General features: G+C 41.1%; 1 protein-coding gene across 9 annotated transcripts in view; it reads right to left on the bottom strand.

The window, feature by feature from the left end:
• Positions 1 to 16,433, bottom strand: part of SFI1 (SFI1 centrin binding protein) — a 73,127-nt gene that overhangs the window by 43,126 nt on the left and 13,568 nt on the right. For 4 of the 9 annotated variants that reach the window (XM_053669790.1, XM_053669789.1, XM_053669788.1 and 1 more), the window contains exons 3-4: positions 7,092 to 7,262; positions 5,537 to 5,608 (exon numbers count right to left, since the gene is read on the bottom strand). The exons of 1 other annotated variant lie outside the window; for it this stretch is intronic. In XM_053669790.1, the coding sequence (XP_053525765.1) occupies positions 5,537 to 5,608; positions 7,092 to 7,262 (243 nt within the window). The remainder of the gene's footprint in view (positions 1 to 5,536; positions 5,609 to 7,091; positions 7,263 to 16,433) is intronic. 4 more of the 9 variants (XM_053669792.1, XM_053669796.1, XM_053669793.1 and 1 more) reach the window with 3 other exon arrangements.

The following is a 16,433-nucleotide window of genomic DNA, read 5'->3' as shown; positions in this document are numbered from 1 at the left end:
CTAGGGCAAGGGACGAATCAGAGATATGTGATGATGTTGAACCGCTAGCTCTTCCCAAAGCACAGTTTCCTATTGCCACTGCCTTCTCATAGTAAGGTGTGGTTCATTATTTAATAACACCAAAATAAATTAAAAATAGATATAGTTAACATCTTCAGATCAAAACCACAGAGCTACTTAAACTAGAAATGAGGCCTAAAATTTTATACTATAGATCTTACCAATGAAAGATGTTAAAGTAGAACAAAATAAAAACACGACTTTTCAAGTACCATAAGTGAGTTGAGAATTAGTCTCAATTTTTTTCACTCACCAGCCTAAAGAATATTTTTGAATGGTAAAAAGTAGTAGCTCCCTGCTCACACAGGCGAGTAAAAGTTATAAAATAAGTCAATGCCTACTGAGGGGAAAATAAAGAGGGGAAACAAGGTAACAAGAACAAAAGCAGAAGAGCAGAGGCACTGTGTTGATGCTAACAAGGCGCTGCCAAGGTGATTCAAACTCACGGACTCCAGTCCTGCCAATCCCCTCGAATTTCTGCCCGTGGTTCTACAGCTTACTAACAAGTACCCCCCCCCACTCCCGGTTTCACAAAACTGGCCTGTGAAGATATACACAGGGAAGTTCGCCTCACTATTAGTCTCAATAAGAAAAAAGAAATACTACTAATGTCCATTAAAAGAGGGCAGGTTAAATTCAATCAATGCCATGTGGTAATTTTTTTAATAAATGAAGTGAAACCAAGGATATTGATATGAAGAGATACCAAAAAAAAAGTTGTTAGGTGAAAAAAATAAAGTCACCTCACAGTATATGTAACATAATGCCATTTTTTATAAATTAATATTTTTGTATTTTGGTACCCATATTTTCAAATTAATATAATATATACCAAATACTATATATTTTAAAGTACATGTGCACATATACATATTTTATGTATATGTGTGTGTACATATATATGTGACTTTAGTATATGTATAAAAAGCCTGGAAAGACCTCCAGAACACCAAACTGTCACCAGGGTTCTGTCTCAGGATATGATTATAAGAGACCGGTATTGATGGGAGTAAAAGGCAGAAAACTGTACCTGAACAATTAAAAAAGAGAGAGAGAGACTGCTATTTCCTATATTATACATTTCTGTAGTTAAAAAGTTTAACAATATCTTTGTTCATAATTTTTAAATATTGTAAAGGAAAAGAACTTCCATTTGCACATGTACTTTCTTCTATCATCTACTATTTACCTACTTCCTCCCCTTTCTAAAACCTCCCTGAAATAATAGCAAATATATTTCAAAAGGTGTAAGCCCACAAAGACAGTGAGACTAGGAGCAACGATGATAGACAAGAGATGTCAACAAATTTTGGACAATGGAAGCAGGCAAGTGAATCAACAGATCAGAGAAAGCAGAGAAATAAGTATCCTGTGGTAGGGAATAGTGAAGTCAAGAAGCAACCAGCTGCTGGTACGAACTCCAGGAGTGGGTGGGAACAAGGGGGCGTCGGGAAGAGCCCTGGGTGGAGATGACACAGGATTAGTTGTACGCCTATGTGTAAGGAAGTTAGGTCCCTGCATCCTGTTTTTCCCCAAGCAGAGACTCCGGTTCAGCTCTGGAGAGGGTAAACCAGAGAGGCCCTGGATTCTAGAATCCCAGGCAGAGCTCTGGAGAAGTCTGTAAACCAAGAGTCTACATTCCGAACCATGAGACCCACATTTCCTCTCCTCTGCTGGCAGCCAAGTTTAAACCACCACCACCCACCTCCACCCCACCCCAAAAAAAGACTGATGGACCCCTTTCCTCTGGGAAAACTGATCAACACCCAAAGGGAAAAGGCCCTCAGACACCGACATCAGGAGGTCCCCAGGTGGAGCTGTCTGCTCTCTGCTTCGAAAGTCTGAAGTGAAAGCCCTGGCCAGGTAACCAGCTGGTTAGAGTGTCGTCCCCGATAGGCCAAGGCTGAAAAAGGTCTGAAGTGAAGCCCTCAACTTACAAGTCCCTATGCATCCATATAAAAGCTTCTAAAATTAGCAGTTTAGTGTCTAACAAAAATATGAACAGATAATACAAGGGTCTCTTGACATTTCAGGGAAGGTTCCAGCATGAGACAGTGCCCAGAACACACAGAAAAAGAAAGCTTCAAAGAAGCAGACAAAAATCTTAAAAGCAAATAAATCACTAAATTAACCTAAAAAATTATAAGCCTCCAGGATGCTATTTTTTAAAAAACAAATAGGAACATTCAGAAAACAAAAAAGATCTCTTGAATACTAAAAATATGACAGAAACGAAAAAAAGATCCATAGACAGGTAAGAGGAAAGGTGTTGAGTCCTGGTGGGGTAGCTCGGCTGGGCGGGGAATTGTCCCAAAATGACACGGGTGCAGATCCAGGTCAGGGCACACACAAGAATCAATCAATTGATGCGTGAATATGTGGAACAACTAATCAATGTTTCTCTCTCTTTCTCTTTCCTCCCTCCCTTCTTCTCATTCTAAAATCAATAAATTAAAACAAAATTTTTTAAACGGTGCAAGTTGAAAACAATGACCCGATCACAAACTTCTAATCAATGAGAACACAGTATCAGAACTCTAATTCTGGTAGGTGGCTGAGAGAACAAATATTCTCACTCTCCCATTTTATAATTTGAGAAACTGAGGCTCGGAGCCATACATAGCTTGTCCCCAGTTCAAACAATTAGACAGGGTCTGGGTTACAACCAAGACCCAGGTCTCCTTAAGTCCAGTCCGGTATTCTTTCTCCCATACCCGGCCACCATAAAAGAGAGAAAAAGAAAAAAGCAAAAACAGAAAGTAAAGCAGCGTGGCAAACACCAGTCAATGGCTAACCCCACACCCTCTGCCAAGGCTGCTTCCTTGTGCACATCCATTACAGAGGCTGGAAAGAAACGTTTGCCCCCAGTCTCCTCTACATCAAAAGGTGGCCAGCAGCATAATAACTCTGACCAGTGAGGCAGAAGCAGAATGCAGCTGGAGATTTCCAGGAACGTTCTGCTTTCCTGATAAAGACACAGACAGAAGTGACGGCACCCTTCCCCCTCCTTCCTGTGTAAAGCTAGACAGTCATCTTGCACTCATGTGGTGTCATCTCTGAGGACAAAGGGTCAATATGCTAAGGAAGGTGAAGAGACAGTACTAGAAGGCTGAGTCTTCGATGGCATCACTGAACAGCTGAACCAATACCAACCTCCAGAGTGCTTCTGGGAAAAGGCAAATTCCGATCTGTTTAAGCCAACACCAAACTTTCCTGGAGTCAAACGCATTCCTAAATAATACTATCACTGTTTCCCAAATACTTGGGCTATAAATAGGTATTATTTGAAGAGAGACTTCCAGCTAAATATTGGTCAAACGTAAGTTAAATAAAATTAAGTAGGAAAAGGATCTGGGGAAGACGGTGGAGGTGGCAACATTTTTCAATCTCTGAATCCCCACAAAACACACAGAGATGCCATGTAGCAAAACCAGAAACTCATGGATCAGTTATAACAAAAACAGGCAACGAGATAGCCCCATGAATCCAGAAGGCAAGCAGGTGTGAACAAACCACCAACAGTCAAAAGACGGGCACGGCGTTAACATTCGTGTAGGAAACCAAGGAGCAGTGAGGTGGCCTGTGAGGAGTGTAGTAACAGCTGTGTGAATGTGGTCTCTCCTTCCTCCTCAGCAAACTAGCACAAGGTTCTTCTTCCTTCTTCACAAGTTCATGAATAGATTTGTTCTCTCTGTACATTTTAGCAACCTCAGCATACATTCATTTCCCCTTTCCTTAGTAAGTCTAGAATTTTCACCTTTTCACTTAAAGGAGGCACTTGTAGCTTCTCTTTGTCATACGCAAATTGCCAGCATCACGAGTCTTGTACTTTGGGGCCATTATTAAGCAAAATAAGGGTAACATGAACAGCAGCACCATGGCGCCACAACGGCTGATCTGACAACTGAGACGCCAGTAAGTGACTAAGAGGACATGCAACATACATCACATGGATACTCTGGACAAACACTTCCTGGGTGGGACAGAGTGGAACAGTGCGAGCTTTCATCACGCTACTCGGAATGGTGTGCAATTTAAAACTTACAGATTGTTTATCTCTGTAATTCTCCATTTAATATTTTCAGACTGTAGTGGACTACAAGTAACTGAAACTGCAGACTAGAGAGACTACTGTACATTATATTCTTAGGGAATTCCTTAAAAGAAAAATTTAAAAAGCATATAAATTTCTGAGCGAACGGGGGGAAAAATTAATAAAATACTCAATTGAATTAAAAAATAACAAAAACAAGAGACTTCCGATAATGGCAAATGAGGTAATTCAGGTCAATACTCCACCTGAGAACAAGAAGGACAAAAAAGATATTTCAGGGCATCAAAGAGCTACCAGGCAGCGAAGAAGGCCAAGGCCAAGGCCAAGGCGCAGGAGAAGCGGGGAGAGCAGAGCTGAGCCGCGCCTGACACCTGCGACTGGGATGGGCTACTGCCACATTGGGAGCTCCAATGGACACAGAAAGCCACGCTTCTCCCCTGCAACAAGGTATACGAAGAAAAAATTTCGGAGAACATGCACAGGCCAAGTTTGCTTGAGAGACCTTGAATCAAGGGACCTTGGGAAATGCTCCAGATTAGGAAAGCCAGACTCAGAAAAATTAAATAAGAAAGGTTGTAGTAATGGGAGAGGGAAGGGGGTGAGAACCCATTACATTTGTTTTTATTTATTTTTTAAAAGATTTTTTGTTTATTTTTATTTTTAGAGAGAAGGCAAGAGAGGGAGAAAGAGATAGAAAGAATCGTCCACGTGTGGTTTCCTCTCATGAGCCCTCTGCTGGGGACCTGGCCTGCAACCCAGGCATGTACCCTGACTGGGAATTGAACCGGCAACCTTTTGGTTTGCAGACCGACACTCAATCCACTGAGCAACACCAGTTAGGGAGTAACATTTGTTTTTTAAAAACGCTTACATTCTCAATGGTTGCCAACTCTCCCTCTGAAAGATAACCTCCATCGGCCCCTTCCCTACACCCTGCTGCTTCCTGCAGTGTCCCTGACCCTTATGGTTCCTCCTTGCAGTCCATTCTGGGCGCAGCAGCTAAAACTATTGATCAGAACCCAAAGCAATGAGTGGGAGCTTACACCAAGTGAGGCTATGGCAGAAGGACTTCTTTCTCTTGACTAACATTTTATTCCCATTACCAGTGCCAACTTTTTCCCTCGATCAAGTGAATTTATCCATCTTGCCAGTGCCCTTAAAGATCTCATTTACTTCTGGGCAAATACTTTTTTTTCCAGAGGTTATTAGGTCTCCTGGTTTACTTTATGATTCCTTCATACACTCATTTGGTCAAACTAATAAGTGTTAAATTACCATTTTATTAAATGCCTGCTAGAGGCTGGGCGGGGGCATAGAAGGTATGTTACACATACCATAATAAAGGTTATGTGTGTGTGTGTGTGCTTAATCAAACAAACAAACTGAACTCGGCAGATGTTTGGTGTTCTGAGCTAATACTACCTGGCTTTAGAGGGAAATACTCTTCCAAAAGTTTTTCGAATCCACAAATACAAAAACTTCCTGGTCACACATCTGAAAGAAGAAAAGAAAAGATATACACATTTTAAAACTCCATTTGGCTAATTTCATCAGCTTTCTGGATAAGAGAGGGAAGCTTCAATGTCCCAGGAGGAGAGAGATGCTAGTAAGAGTCAAAAGGTGAATCATAGCTAATCTTGCATCAAACAGAGCACAAGACAGAACAGGTTTATAAAGCAAAAATCAAGCAGATTATTTGTTTTTATTTTTTTTTAAGATTTTTATTTAGTTAGTTTTAGACAGGGAAAGAGAGAGAGAAAGAGAGGGAGAGAAACATCAATGTGTGGTTGCCTCTCACAGGCCCCTACTGGGGAGCTGGCCTGCAACCCAGGCATGTGCCCTGACTGGGACTCGAACCGGCAGCCTTTTGGTTCACAGGCCCACGCTCAATCCACTGAGCTATGTCAGCCAGGGCAGATTATTTGTTTTAAATACTTTTAATATAATGTATTGTCAGTGAAGACTTCAGAGTTGAGGAAAAGAAAGTATGCACTAAAGCTTTTGTTTGTATTATTCTTCCTACCTAAAACACTTGGCAGATGCCCACTTACCCATCAAGGCTCATCTTCAATGCCTGCTCCTGTGTGACGCCCTCCTGGACCTTCCTCAACCCAAGCAGCGCGAACAGCCCTGCGCTCTCAGCACTCTGTTCCGTTATGTAAACACTATGACACCAAATCAGTCACTGGCTGGCAGGGTGCCTGTTGTTCCCTCTGCCCTGGGAGCCTGAGAGCAGCGACTGAGTCTTACACTATCCTCAGAACCTGGTACTAGCAGTCCTGGCACACACACAAAGTTGACTTGCCTTGGCCAGTTAATCTCCAGGTTTGGTTTGGGAGGCTCTTCTTCCTCCTGCCCTTTATCTGGCTTATTCTTAAATGATGCTTCAGGACTTGGCTGACACTTCCTGCAGGAAGTCACTGCTGGCTACTCTAGCATCGCTGTCCTTGCCACGTGAACCTGTGGTGCTACATCCTCTCCTTTCATTGCATTTACATACTTCACTGTAGTGGTCTGTGTAATGGTCTGTCAAGCACATCTGATTTTAAGCTCCCACAAGGTCAAGGGCCAGGAATGTCTTATTCACCTTACACGCTCAGCATCCAGCACAACACCTAGCCAAGGAGGCACATGCTATATTTTCTTAAATGCAGAAATGGAACCCTTTGATGGAACTAATCAAGACAAAGAGAAAATGATCCTTTTTTTGGACCCTGTTTAGACTTTTTCTGGGAGACTGTCTAGTTTACACCTTGTCAGGTACAACTAAAGAATGTGAATGAAAACACTTGATGACAGATCTTATGTCTGCAGAGTCCTAAATATTTCCTTTTCTCCTGAGCATTTCACCATCAAGAGCAAGTCACCAAGATGCCCAACTAACCAAGACAGGCGAATAAGAATCAACCCTTCATTTTAACCGGAAGGGAGAACAAGGGAAAAGTCACTGAGGGCAGGTGACCACACGCATGCTCACCTGATGCGTAATTCTCTTAACCGACCCCTCTGGGTCCGAGCATGACGCTGCACCAGACGACAGGAACGAGGCATCTCACTCCGGATCCCAGAGAAGGCAGAAGACCTCTTGTTGGACAGTATCTTTGGAGAATAAAGTTTCTTAACTGCACCATCTCTAAAAGACCTTACACTTGAGGTATAAGGGGAAAAGGACAGAATCTAATTATCTCTGCATTAATGCAAATACCTTTTAATATATACGTAAAATTAAATAAACTCATTAAGACAGGCTGATGATAACTATGCTTCAAGGACAATGAGCAGCCCAAGGTGATAGAAATATTTGCCAACCCCCAAGGTGGGCACTGAGTTGGCTCTGGGTGGAAACTGCAGGGCAAGCTAGAGGATACCATGGAGTCATTAATCCAACATTTTAATGTTAATCACTTATAAATTTAAAACATTCTTTTCTATAAAAACAAAAAAAATCATATTAAGAATGATTTTCACACAATGCAACTTTTATACCAATATGAAATCATATACTTTTATTAAAAACTAAATTCTAACTTTTAATCCCATTTTAGAAACATTAAGAGATTACATTATTTGGGATGAATGCATGATTTTTAAGAAATGGATGGCAGAGATCTGCTGCAGGAGATACCTAGAAGCAATGACATCCCATTAGCAGTGACCACACCTAGAGCTTAAATATTGCTTATGAAGTACCATCCCCTACTAAAAGGAACTAGGGAAAATCTCCTTGGAGATTTTCAGGTCTGGGACAAGGAAAATACAAGATGAGCCTGGAATATCTTTTTAGGTCAAAAAATAAACGTTCAAAGAATGATGGTGCATGTCAAAAAGACACAGGAGCCTCCCCCAGCTTGTGTGGCTCAGCGGACTGAGCATTGGCCTGCGAACCATGGGGCCGCCGGTCAGTGCACACGCCTGGGTTATAAACCAGATCCCCATCTGGGGGCGTGAGAGTCAACCAGTCAATGTTTCTCTTCCTCTTTTTTCCCTCCCTCCCTTTCTCTCTCTCTCAAAATAAGTAAATAAAATATTTTTAAAAAGACATAGGAGCCAGCTTGAAAGGGCTCCCACTGTCCAAATCTAGGACAATTGGGATAATAATAGATGAAAAATAAAATAGAAATTCATATTTCTATAAAATAGAAACCCACTAAATAAAATAGAAATCCATAAATCCACACTGATATAAGTAAATAGATGAATAAAAAACACATGTGGGAGAATGAAAAAGCTCTACTTTACGGTAGAATATTTAAAGGAAACTTTAAATAAACTTGGAAGGAAATTAGAAAAGCATCATTTAGGAACTATTATTATAATAACTGATTCAGATAAGAATCATCAATGGACGTAAAAACAAGTGGGTGCTAGTTTATGAGGAACAGGACATTAACGTAGTTTCGAAAAATATCTCCCCACAAAATACTTATTTATTACTTTATAGCAGAGAAACCTGGCAGAAATCATCTCAACTAAGGGACAAAAGTTAACATCAATGGTGACGGGACCTAGTCAGCATGACATGTCTCCTGATATTGATGCCCTAAGAAAAACACAAAATCGCTTCTGTGATACTCTTGCCAAAAATGCACGACCTGAATTTAATCATGAAGAACCACTGAACAAACCCAAATTGAGAAATATTCATAAAAGATTAAGTGTTCTGAACTCTTAAAAACTGCTTAGGTCATTCGTGTAAGATAAGGAAAGACTGAAAAAGATTTCCAAATTAAAGGAAACTAAAAAACAAAAACAAAAAAACAACATGTGATCCTGGACCAGAAAGGATAGGAATAAAAAAGAAAGTTTTGCCCTGGCTGGTATAGCTCAGTAGGTTGAGTGCGGGCTTGCGAATCAGAGAATCACGGTTCAATTCCCAGTCAGGGCACGTACCTGGGTTGCAGGCCAGTTCCCATCAGAGGACACACGACAGGCAACCATACATTGATATTTCTCTCCCTCTCTCCTTCCCTTCCCCTCTAAAGATAAATAAAATCTTTGAAAATATTTTTTTTAAAAAAAAGAAAGTTTTTCTTATATTTTGTTATTTTCTTTTGTTATAACATTTTTGAGATAAAAGCTGGCCTCAACTTACTCTCAAATGGTAGAAGTAAAATACAGATATAAATCTATAGGTATATCAATACAGATATAGTTGATTCTCATTTTTGCAGTTATTATGTTCTATAAAGTCAAATAAAGACTGAACTAGTGAATATACTGAACCAGTGTTCTTAGAGGAAATACATGCACGGTTAGGTTCCCACGAGCCTTCAAAACCATCTTCATTGATCAGTCAGTACATACCCTGTTTTATGTGTACTTCTGTTTAAAGATACCTTTTCTTAATACACATAGTGATTCATTAACATTGAACTTCTGGCCATCAGCACTATAACACATCCTGAACAATGCTTGTCTAACATACCGATGTCTCCCTAAGATACGTCATGGCCTTCTTGTGCTTAGGAACTAGACAGTACTTCAGCACTGTGCATGGGCACCTCTTTAAACAGAGACATCATCAAAGAGAAGCACAAAACTGTGAAAGCGTGGCCTTACACAGGATAAAAAAAAGGGCACTTGTTTCACATTATGAGAGCTGAAACAAGAAGACAGAGCACTGCCTTGCTGGACCTCAACTGGGAACACGTAGGGAGTGACTAAAATTTTTTGCCCTTCTGTGCATGCCTGCAAATGACATGAAAATGCTGAGAGATGGAGATAGACAGATAAATGTGGTAAAATATTAATAACAGGAGAATCTGTAAGAAGAAATGTTTATAGTTCTTTGTCCGATGCTTTTAACACTTCATGATATTTGAAATTATTTCCAAATAAAAAATTAACAAAAAAATTAAAATAAGTAATTCATCCCACTCACTTTAAAATAAAAAGAGGCCCCAAAAGGTGAAAAGCCCATGAAGGTATACTGTCACATTGGTGGCAGGTGTACTGAGACAGCGCCCCTTCGAAGCCCCGCTGCCTAATCAGACAGGTAGTCAGCACTCAGCAGACTGGGAAGCCTTGGTGTAAGTCAGGTAGCCCCAGAAAGCTAAATCATTCTAACAAAATGAACACCTAAAGGAAGAGATTAGAAACTGAAATTATACATCTCTTTATCTATGTAGCAATTTCCCTTAAACTATAAGTAAGCCTCATGATGACAGGGACCATTTTTATTTGATAATACATACTTGGTCCCTAACATACTGCCAGGGACATGGTAGGTACTCACAAGACATTTGTTAAATTACACAAGGGAGAAAGAGTAGAAGAATGAAAAAGTTGAAAGAAATATGAAATGGTTCAAACAGGCACTTTAAAAACACAATACCAACAAGCCAAAAATTATGAAAAACGGGAGAGGAGCCTGGTTTAATTAAAAATATAGTAATTGGGGACTTCCGCCAAGATGGAGGCGTAGGTGGAAGCACTGCACCTTCTCGTGTAACTAAGTTTAAAAACAACAAAGTTTTAGCAACAAAAAAGCAGCCAAACCACAGAAAATTGAACTACATGGAAGTCTGACAACAACAAACCCTTTAGTCAAACCAGTAAGAGGGGCAGAGCCAGCAGCAGAGCAGGGTCAGGCAGGAAAGATCCACCAGACCGACCTAGGCACCCAACCCAGGTGCGCCAGCAGCCATGGGCAGATCCCAGGTGTGAAGAAGCGGGTGGACCCGGACCCACTGAGGGCGCAAGGTGGTGGACCCACTGAGGGCTGACCGTGGTCACACATTCGCACACAGACAAACCGGTGAAGGAGCGATCAGTGAGACGAACCGCACAGGCCCCAGCGGCAGGAAGTGGCAGAAGGAACCACCATTGTCCTTCACTGACCATGCCCCTACATACAGTGTCACAAACCAGCAACCTTGGTGGCCCCGCCCTGGTGAACAACTAAGACTCCGCTCCTCATACATAACAGGCACAAACAGATAAAAACATGGCTCAAGAACAACTCAGAGCCCCAGAGCCGATAAATCTAAGCGAACAAGAAATTGCCAAACTTTCAGATGCACAGTTCAAAACACTGATGATCAGGATGCTCACAGAACTGGTTGATTTTAGTCACAACATATGAAGGCTAAACTAATTGAAATGAATGGTAATGCACAAAAAAACAACAGTAATGGAAAGGAAACTGGGACTCAAATCAAAGGAGTGGACCAGAAGGAGGAAAAAAGTGACCAAACAGAAAAGGATGAAGAAACAAGAATTCAAAAAAATGAGGAGAGGCTTAGGAACCTCCAGGACATCTTTAAATGTTCCAACATCTGAATTATAGGGGTACCAGCAGGGGAAGAGGAACAGCCACGAGTGGAAAACTTATTTGAACAAATAATAAAGAAGAATCTCCCCAATCTGGCAAAGGAAATAGACTTCCAAGAAATCTAGGAAGCTCAGAGAGTCCCAAAGAAGTTGAACCCAAGAAGGAACACACCAAGGCACATCATAATTACATTAGCCAAGATTCAAATGAAGGAGAAAATCCTACAAGCAGCAAGAGATAAGGGGACAGTCACCTACAAAGGAGTTCCCATCAGACTGTCGGCTCATTTCTCAAAAGACACCTTACAGGCAAGAAGGGGCTGGAAAGAAGTATTTCAACTCATGAAATCCAAAGACCTACATCCAAGATTGCTCTATCCGGCAAAACTTTCATTTAGAATGGAAGGACAGATAAAGTGCTTCTCAGATAAGATCAAATTCAAGGAGTTCATCATCACCAAGCCCTTATTATATGAAATGTTAAAGGGACTTATCTGAGAAAAAGAAGTTAAAAAAACATGAACAGTGAAAGGACAGCAAACTCACAGTTATTAAGAACCGCACCTAAAACAAAAGCAAACTAAGAGGACAGCTAGATCAAGAGCAGAACCATAGAAATGAAGATCACATGGAGGGTTAGCAACAGGGGAGTGGGAGGAGGAGAAGGGGGGAGAAGATACAGAAAATAAGTGGCATAGATAGTAGGTAGAAAATAGATGGGGAGAGGGCAAGAATAGTATGGGAAATATAGAATCTAAAGAACTTGAGACATGTGGTCATAAACTAAAGGGGGGAGAATGGTGAGGGAGGGGTGTGCAGGGTGGAGGAGAATGAAGGGGGGAATAGAACTGTAATGGCATAATTAATAGAATATATTTAATATATATATATATATAGTAATTGTATTCCTGTGTGTACTATGTTTTCAACAGCAAGAGTATGATAAACCAAGAAGTACAAATAAAAGTGAGGAGAAAGACAGAACTTGAAAATGATCATGGAAAAGCGCCTAGGGGAAGCCATGCCTGACCAATTCATTTAACAATGAACTTCATAGATGTGTCCTGTAGCATGTTTATCCACTCAGTATTAAGAACCTACAACAAAGGCAGGCCTACGGCTACAAAGACAAATATGTATTCAATGCTAACGTGTCGCACAATGAGCAAACAAGATGTGGACAGCTTACAGCAAGTGCAAGAAGGACAAAACAAACGACCGCTGTCTACCCTCTCCTCCTTCCACAGAATAAATGTTTGGTTGGGCACGTGGCTGCCCAGAATAAAGACTAAATTTCTCAGGCTCCCCTGCTACTAACTTCTGAAATTAAGGTAGGATCATCAGGTGCCAGCTTCCAGTCATCTGTCTTAAGAGCCAGCAAATGCACACTTTTTCTTCTTTCTCCACTGTGCTGCCCAGAATGGCTGTGACCTTGGACTGGGAGAATGAGGACCACATCCTAGATATGGGAAAGTGGAGAAGGGGAAGGTTCCAGGCCCACGAGGACCTTGTTGGACAGAACAATCACAACAGCTCTAGGCCGCTTACCCCCAGATTTCCTACATGTAAAAGGGGAGTAACTTCAGCTTGTTTAGCATCTGCTGTTTTGGATGTTTCTGAAGCTAATCCAAACTTACAGAGTGGGACTATTATTGGAAACAGAATATGAGGCATGGAGCAGTTAAAAAAAAAAAAAAAAAAAAGGCTGGGAAATGGGCTGTGGAGAAGCCCTTGAAAAAAAGCTAAGGAGCTTGGACTGGAGCCCAAAGGCAACAAGAGTGACTGGAAAGTGACTCTAAGTGACTTCTAAGTAGAAAAAGAGTCACAGTCAGATTTGCATTTTGATATGTCACTCTAGCAGTCATGGAGATGAAGCACCAACTAAGTTCCCAAACTTTGACTTCAAACTCCCTAAGAACTCTTCTAAATGTAATATGGTTTCCTGCATCGAGGGCCTTCCTGGGAGAGAGGTGGCATACATTGCTGGTTTCCCCAGCAATTATAATTCTCAGTATAAACTAAAAAGACTGGTACTTTTATCCATGGGAATGATTCAAAGTAACTGCCATTCTAGTTTGTACATCAGTCTAATGAACACAAGTCCACCTCCAAAAGACTCAGGGGCCACACACAACATTGAGGGTATGGGTGGATGGAAACTATTGCAGTCTGGCAGGAATTTCTGGTCTGGCTTTTACCAGAGTCAGAGAATTACAAGCCATAAAACTGGTTAAAGGTGATTCCTGACCATTAATATACTGAGGAGACTAACAGAGGGAAATGTAATTCATTCCTGGAAGAAGCCATCTTCATCATAAGCCTAAAGACATTCCGATACATAATTTCTTTTAATTTTTATTTAACAGAGAAAGGGGAGGAGGAGGAGACAGGGAGAGAAACATCGATGTGCCAGAGAATCACTGATTGGTTGTCCCTCACATTCCCCCAACCAGGCACCTGACCCACACCCAGGCCTGTGCCCTGACCAGTGACCCTTCAACTTGCAGGACAATGCCTAACCCACTGAGCCACACCAGGCAGGGCTCTATACATAATTTTTAATACACCATGTCCAGCACATGAAGAAGCTAGATCCCATGATGAAGAAAATGGAAACAACAGATCCACAAAGGCTTCAGATGTTAGAGAGATACATACACACTCATTCGCACCTCTTATTCATTTAATGTAAGTTTACTGAACACCTTAATGCAGGCTGAAAGTAGCCACGATCAAAAGCAGGGGAGAGATACAACAACCAGCAGGCCTTGATGGTATAACTTCTTTTTTTAAAATTTTTATTTAGTTATTTTTCAAGTACAGTTTTTTGTCTATTTCTCCCATCCCAGCCTCCCCCGCCCCGTGTTCCCCACCTCCCTCCCATTTCCACCCCCCCTTAGTTCTCGTCCCTGTGCCCTTCCTATTTGTTCCTCCAAATCCCTCCCCCTTTTTCCCCTTAAATTCCCTTCCCTCTCCCCTCTGGTCACTGTCCCCTTGTTCTCTATTTCGGTGTCTTTGTTTTTTTCTGCTTGTTTGTTTTGTTGTTTAGCTTCCTGTTAAAGGTGAGATCATATGGTATTTGTCTTTCAACTCCTGCCCTATTTCACTCAGCATAATGCTTTCCAGTTCCATCCATGTTGTTGCAAAGGGTAGTAGCTCCTTCTTTCTCTCTGCTGCATAGAATTCCATTGTGTATATGTACCACAATTTTTTTATCCATTCATTTACTGATGGGCACCTAGATTGCTTCCAACTCTTGGCTATTGTAAATTGTGCTGCTATGAACATTGTGGTGCATAGGTTCTTTGATACTGATGTTTCAGGATTCTTAGGGTAGATGTTATAACTTCTAACCTCAGGATAATCATCCTCATTCCTCCTCAAAATTAAAATTTTTTTTTACCTTTTAACTGAAAAGTTTATTGGTGATCAGAAAACATGCACAAGTTAAAACACAAACATTTCATGTGATTTAGTTACAGCATTTTATGAAAAAAAAGTCTGGCCTAGCTGGTGTAGCCCAGTGGACTGAGTGTGGCCTTGCAAACCAAAGGGTCACCAGTTTGATTCCCAGTCAGGGCACATGCCTGGGCTGCAGGCCAGGTCCCCAGTGTGGGGTGCACAAGAGGCAATCACACATGGATGCTTCTCTCCCTTTCTCTCCCTCCCTTCCCCTCCCTCTAAAAGTAAGTAAATAAAATCTTTTAAAAAAATAAGAGAAAGAGAAATATGCTCTAGGCCTGGGCTGGGCTTACCTTTTCAATTTTTTAAACTTAGAGAGAACTGGGGGGAGAGGACAAGTAAAAAAAATAAATAAATACACTTACAAAGGGCATTAGGGTATACACAATAACTCTTAGTTCTTTAATTGTCGCAAGTCCAAGAAGCCTAAACAAAAAAGCAGGTATGAATTATAATGAGAACAAATACGTATTTGGAAACAAGGCCACATAAGCCTGGGTGGTGCATTTATTTGGTCATTTCATTGTTCGGCCTTCAGAAATAAAGTTTTTGTAAATATTTTCTACCATGCATTCACCCACGTGCTTATTTATCTATGTTCTTGTATTAAACTGATGCCCACGAGTTTGGCATTAAGGACAGTATTGACATGGACTCTGGAGTAAGGAAAGTATTTCATGGGATGAAGCAACCAGGCCCAAAATGACAAAGCTAGAAGTCTGCATTTTAAAACTCAGCTCACAACTCCAGACAAAACTGATTTAAAACTCCTGTCCAGAGATTTTCACAGTCACTTCCATTGCATCCATATGACTTTAAGTGTCTACAAGAGCTGAAGCCCCTTACTTCCAGTCAACATACCTCAGACTTTTTGCTTGTTAAAGATTTTTTTTTAAGATTTATTTATTTTCAGAGAGAGAGGAAGGAAGTGAGAAGCAGGAGAGAAACATAGATGTGTGAGAGAAACATCAATTGGTTGCCTCTTGCATACCCCCGGCTAGGGACCTGGACCGCAACCCAGGCATGTGTCCTGACTGGGAATCAAACCAGTGGCCCTTTGGTTCATAGGCTGGCACTGAATCCACTGAGGATTTTTCTTGACACTATCAAGACAAAACATAAAAACAAAACAAGTTTTCTCTACAAAGCATTTTTAGCATAATAAATATGTATGTTTTCTCAGAAGGGTAGGTGTCTACCCTTCTCCTGATTATCTTCATAGAAGAGTCTCAATGACTCAGGAATTCTCAGTGTCACAGTACTCAAAGCTTGAGTAAATGTTTTCTCCTAATGCAGTTGGCTAGAATGTCTTCTTCCAGAGCCAGAAGGGCTGCCTCTCTATAGAGCTTTGATCTCTGCTCCCAAATGTGTGTCCACTTGGAGAATGAGTTCATCCAGATCAATGTCCTGACTGACAGGCATGGAGAGAAACTGCTGGTTGAACAGTTCCCTCCTTGTTGCTGCATCCAGTAAAGGCACATAGACAATTCTATCAATTCTTCCAGGCCGCATCACAACATTAGGGAAGTTAGTAGCTGCCAAAACTGTCACATCCTTTAACTGTCCAATGCCATCCATTTCCATT

This window comes from Artibeus jamaicensis, unplaced genomic scaffold (assembly GCF_021234435.1).
Source record: "Artibeus jamaicensis isolate MK-2021 breed Jamaican fruit bat unplaced genomic scaffold, CSHL_Jam_final contig_525, whole genome shotgun sequence".
Lineage (NCBI taxonomy): Eukaryota > Metazoa > Chordata > Mammalia > Chiroptera > Phyllostomidae > Artibeus > Artibeus jamaicensis.
This window is presented reverse-complemented; position numbering and strand designations above follow the sequence as displayed.